At 39.9% G+C, this 6,000-nt stretch overlaps 1 protein-coding gene across 4 annotated transcripts in view; it reads left to right on the top strand.

The window, feature by feature from the left end:
* The window catches only part of Camkmt (calmodulin-lysine N-methyltransferase), a 351,489-nt gene that overhangs the window by 289,035 nt on the left and 56,454 nt on the right, over window positions 1-6,000 (top strand). For 3 of the 4 annotated variants that reach the window (XM_055619122.1, XM_055619136.1, XM_055619129.1), the window contains exons 5-6: window positions 608-662; window positions 1,743-1,806. The exons of the other annotated variant lie outside the window; for it this stretch is intronic. In XM_055619122.1, the coding sequence (XP_055475097.1) occupies window positions 608-662; window positions 1,743-1,806 (119 nt within the window). The remainder of the gene's footprint in view (window positions 1-607; window positions 663-1,742; window positions 1,807-6,000) is intronic. 4 annotated transcript variants of the gene reach the window in all.

Genomic DNA, 6,000 nt, shown 5'->3' on the forward strand with positions numbered 1-6,000 from the left:
ATTGTAATATAAGTGTTAATTGCTAAATGCTCTCTATGTGATTGTGCTTTATGGGGGTGGTTCAGCTTTCCAAAATGTTTCAGCTTGTTTGAAGAATTAAAAACAAAAGCAAACAAACAAACAAAACAACAACAGCCACCTCAGGGTTGCGTTTGTTTGTGTATTTGTGTGTGACTCACGTAAGTTCATACTCACTCATATTTACTCTTCATTTACTTGCCTAACTGTTTTTGAAGGCATGAATGTGGATTAACAGTGTTATCCTTTCCTAACAATTATCTTTCGCTACTCTAGCTAGTTTAGTTCCAAAAGACAGCACCATTGACAAGGGAAAAAAGGGACCTTCTCAGATTTTTCAGCTCAGCGGTGGCAATGTTTCAGTGAACGCTAATGAGGGGACCCCCACTGGTTTGCCTGCTTTGTGACTTTTCTATTTCATAATTATTTTTAAAACGCAAAACGACATGAGGTAGCCCAGTCGTGTCTCCGCAACTCCCCGGTAGTGTCGGGCTCGCTGCAGATGGCAGTTTGTTCTGGTAACATATATGTGGCTCTGACCATTTTCATCTAATTTGTATGGGTTCTACCATTTCTTTCTCTCTTTCAGGGACCTTGCTGTGTGTGAGCTAGGGGGTGGCATGACATGCTTGGCTGGGCTCATGGTAGGTCTTTTCTCAATTCCAATCCCATTCAGAGGGAGGAACAAAAGGAAAAATGTTCCAGGGCCTCCAACTGCTGGGTCAGAGAACCGTCAACAGCATCAGCTGCGGTCAAGCTGCCGGGCCTTGAGAGACCTTCTAGATTGACTTACTTTCGGATCATATTGATTTTAGGGTTGCCTGGATGAGCAGAAACATTTTACCTCAGTGTAGTCAATATCGCTTGTTGTGACATTCCAGGCCCCGCACAGTCTTTCTTTGCTGTAGCGAAAGCATTTTTTTTTTTTTTTTTCAGATTATAGTCCCATTTGCTAAGATACAGGAATAGCCTGGCGAATCACAGTTGGAGCACCATGAGATAGCTGCTAATGTTTTGCCTGCATTATTACACCAACAAACATGATCCAGAGCGCTCAGTAATTAGATTCTTTTGAATTAGATTGGCCATTCAGGAACGTCGTTCCCCATTCTCTGGGTTCTGAGTCATGTATTCAGGAGATATTATGTAGCAGCACAGTGCATTAGACAAGTTTTTATGTCTCTACAAATAAAAGCATATTGTTACACTGATTGGCATTTGACAAACCTGTCGCTCTTATACAATGTGGCGAGGTTACAGCCCAATGTGCGAGCATGTCAAAGCTCACAAAAAAATTACCCTCACAAAGCCATCTGCCTGCAATGCAAAGTTATATGAAGGGCATCAGGCAGCCAGACAGAAGCAAGCTGAAAGGCAGAGTGACAGCCTTGTATGATGGCTCTACTAGATAAACAGAAGCCCACAAATGAAAGCCTCTCAGAATACCATCATCCGCTGTCACAATGCAATTACCGAACAGAATGATAGCAAGATAGAGGCTCCCGCAAATGGAATGATAAAAGTATTGACTGATTTGATTGAATGATTAAAATAATGCAGACATAAAATGAAAAAAGATTGAAGATTGTTACAGAGAAATAGGTGAGGAAGCATGATACTGAAGGCTTGTCACTCCTGTCTTCACTTCCACACAGACAAGCATATTTGCTCATTGTTTGCTGTGCTCCTTTTTTTTTTCTTTCTTTCCTTTTTTTTTTTTTCAGGTTGCTATTTCTGCAGATGTCAAAGAAGTTCTGTTAACTGATGGGAATGAAAAGGCCATCAGAAGTATCCTTATTCAGATAGAAAGCCGGTTTGTTGTGCTCATTCCTGTCCCCCTCCCCGCGGAGTAACAATTGATATAAAGAAAGACAGCACGGGGTATTAAAAAAGAGCTCTTCATACACATGACCAGTAATTAAGAAAAACTAAAAATATGTGAATTCACTGTGGATGACTGTGTGTACTTCTTCCTTCTCGTAGGGTTGCCAGACACTTCTCACTGAAGGAGTCTATGTTTTCTGAGCCTCCTGAGGCAATTTGAAATTTTATTTCCTAATTTTGAAGCATTCTTGCTCTTTTATTTTCATTGAGATCTTCCAGCCCCAAGCACATTAAAATTATTATTTACTCTATCCAATGTTGCTTGTAAATATTAATGTCTAGCGTGTATGCATGTGACATTACACACGCCAGTCATACTGTACCTATGCTAATTGCTAAGGAGTTGCCCGTATCCCCTACTGGAAACAGCTATCGCTTCTTCATTATCTCCTTTTATTTAGGATTAAAAAGCTCTCTCTCTTTTTTTCTACTCTGCTATTACAGTTCAAACCCCATTATATTAGATTATGCTTTACTAATATGTACATAGACTTCAGAAAATTGAACTGTACTTTAACTAAGAAAGCAAGCATAATTTATGGCTACTTTAGCAGGCTAGCTGATTTGCTCAGGGGGCAGTTAGCAGCAGTTAGAAATTGAGAGGAAAAGTGGAAGATCTGTTTGCTTTGGATTATTATTATTTTTTTGACATGGTGAGGAAGCTGTACAGGACCGACCCTTATTTGATTTTTTTTTTTTTTTTTTACTCCCTTCAAAAGCTTGAAGCAGCTTTGAATTTTGTGGCATTTTACATAAAGCCCATTTTTCTGTTTTTTATTTTCTTTCCCCGCTTCCTCCACTGTGTAATTTTTCGAGAATAAAATCCACAGCAGCTCCATCAGCTGCTCGGATAGGAAGCAGGAGGACCGAAAAGCGTGGTAGCTAATATTGCTCGGCAGCTGGGAGCTCTGCAGAGCCCCACCCAGCTAATTGCCTGACAGCCCTTTAAAAGAAAAAAAAAATTCAGGAAGGCAAAACAGCCAATCACAACCTTGGCCTTTCACACCCGGAAAAGAGATCACAAAAGGTGCTTCTTTTCTTTTTTAAACATAGGATTTTAATCATGATCTTGAGACTGTGGCAAGTTTTTCTAAATATTCCTGAAGACGGCTGCTGCTGCTCCCTTCACTGCTTTATTCTGCGTTCTTCTGTGCCCGTATCATTTCACTGTTCTCCTCCTTGTCAGGGAGCATGAGAGAAACGGGAAGCTCTCAGGTGTGTCTCTTCAGCCCCACACGGTGTTTTTGAGGGAAGAAAACAAAACAAAACAGGAATATTGAACAAGAGAGAGATGTTTTTGGTTACAGAAACTTTCAGATTGGGCCCAGTACCCTGAGATCTTTTTCCCCCAGAAGTCAGCAAGTGACTTTATTTAATAGCACCGGAAATCAATTAGAACTTTTTATCATCAGACTGTGGGAAGCATCTGGAATCAGTATTTAAATTTAATTGTTCTAAAATTATTATCGAGCTAAACTTCAGAGTCCAAAGAAGGGAAGCAAGGCTACTGTCATTAATTATTGTCGCACCTTTGCTTTGCACAGCAGAGATGCCATGCCAGCCCCTGGAATCAGAGAGGAAATCTCAGATTCTGCCATTCACTCTGCTGGCCTTTCAAAGAAATGATTGGTGCAGCCCCCTCCCAAGAAAATGGATTTTTAGCATTTGGTCCTCGGAGGCCCAGCCCTGAGAGTGCTTCATTGTGCTGGTTTTACAATGGGTTTAATATAGGGGGGATGCCAAAGGGCAGGAGGGGAGAACCTTACAATGTAGATGAAGTAGGTCCTTTCAGGATGCAGACCCAAACTGGCCGTGTGTTTTATTTCTTCTCTTAGGGCCTTCCTGATAGGGCTCGGGTTTTATGGTGTGCTCTTCCATGTTTGTGTGCCTTTTTCTGTTGTAAGTAGATCTAATTTATTTTAATTAAGAGAAAAAAAAGCATGCAAAAGCCTTAAAATTGGCAATGCGGTTTCCTGCTTTTAATACTAATGTTGTTCTTGCTTTGCAAACAGCTTACGGCAGGCATGCTTTATAACCTGTTTTGCTGAGTGGGATTAAGATGAGTGACTCCCCTCCCCGCTTGTGTGTCCCCTCTCCGTAAGAATAAATCATTCCACCAAATCACATACTGTCGATGCATATAGATCAGACAACTCATTTAGAAATCACTGTTTCTGTCTTTCCTTTAAAATTTTAGGAAGCCCAGATTAGACAGTTGTAAAATATTATCCAAAATTATCTAAAAATTGCTTTCTAAAAAGTAAAAGTCATTTAAAAAAAAAAGGGGGGGGGAGAATCATTGCCTGAAGCTAGCACGTCTCTAGGCAAAAGCTGCTAATTATTCTTAATGGACAAGATGAGCACATTAAGAAACAAATGAACATACCAGAGAAATGATAAAAATCGACCTGGCAGTCACTCATCATCACCTGTGTATTAGTCTCATCATTCTAAAATTGTTTTTGTTGTTCTTGGCTTCTGAGTGGAGTGAACCCAGCTAGGCTTATTTACTACTCTCTTTAAGTTTCTGTCATTCTGATTTTTATCTTTTAATTTTTTTTTTTTTTTAGGAAAAATAATGTATGTTATTTCATTTTTAGTTTCTCCAGTTTTCAGCATGTGAGGCAATGGGGAGATTAGTTCTGTACCTGTATAGCACAAAAGCAGATTGGCCAGTTGTGTGGCCGTTGCCCTTTCTGAAACGTACCACCAGTCAGCTCTGTCTCTGTATCTTGACCCTGGAAAGCTAGTTGTTGATCTGAGATTTACTGCAGAGAGATGTCTAAAAAGAAGTTAAACCTGAGGCAAAAGGAATTTTATTTCTTGAATATTTTCTCAGACTCATGAGTAGGCTTCCTTAAATTTCTCCATGGTCCTGAAAGTGACTCACTGGCTTTAATCCAGAGGTTCCCCATCCTGACAACCATCTTTTCCTAAAAATACCATGTCATCCGAACCCGTAAGAATTCAAAAGATAATTGGAAATGGACTCATCTGCTTTACTGGTTCTCAATTTTGTTTTAATTATTATTTTTATTTTGTAAATACGGTGTTAGGCCTGCATGCATATCTGTACTCTATATGTATACTTGGTTCCCAGAGAAGCCAGCAGAGGGCATCAGATGCCCTGTAACTAGAGTTACAGGTGGTTACGAGCCACTCTGTGGGTGCTGGGAATCAAACTAAGCAGCCAGTGCTCTTAACCACTGAGCTCTCCAGCCCTCAAGTTTATCTTAAAATAACATTCAAAAAATACTCTTTGTTGTTTCTCTTTTAGTGCAGTAAAGAAATAAATTCCAGAGCCAGGCGAGTGGTGCACACCTGTAATCCCAGCACAGGCAGAGCTGTCTGTGAGTTCAAGGCCAGGCTAGTCTACAAAGTGAGTCCAAAAAAAAAAAAAAAATAATAATAATAATAATAATAATAATAAGAAGAAGAAGAAGAAGAAGAAGAAGAAGAAGAAGAAGAAAGAAAGAAAGGAAAAGATAAAAGAAAAAAAGAAATTACTAAATATTCACATATAATAACTACTTGGTAAGGTATATCTGATGATGGTGATGAGAAAATAAGAGCAAGAAATGGCAAGCTTAATTCTGATTTCTACAAAGCCCTCTCCAAACAATAATGAGTAAAAGTATGGGGAAACTGCCTATAATCTTAGCAGTTGGAGGTAGAGGCAAGAGGATTAGAAGTTCGAGGCCAGCATGGGTTACATGAAACTCTGTCTCAAAGCAAAGGAAAAAGGAAGGAGGGAGGGACCGAATATAGGAGGAGCATGTATGCATAAAGCTATCAGGTGGCTTGCTGACAGACCTGTGCCACCTAGGTGTCATCTCTCAGATTGTTGGAGTAAGGCACAGAATTAAGAGTAGTGTAAATCTGGGCAGTGGTAATACACACCTTTCATCCCAGCACTCATCCAGGAGGCAGAGGCAAGCAGATATGAGGCCAACCTGGTCTACAGAGTGAGTTCCAGGACAGCCAGGGCTACAAAGAGGAACCCTGTCTCAAAAAACCAAAATACATAGATAAATGGATGGATGGATAGATAGATAGATAGATAGATAGATAGATAGATAGATAGATAGATAGATAGAT

The sequence above is a fragment of the Psammomys obesus genome, unplaced genomic scaffold (assembly GCF_907164565.1).
Source record: "Psammomys obesus unplaced genomic scaffold, mPsaObe1.curated_primary_1811, whole genome shotgun sequence".
In the NCBI taxonomy this organism is placed as follows: Eukaryota; Metazoa; Chordata; class Mammalia; order Rodentia; family Muridae; genus Psammomys; species Psammomys obesus.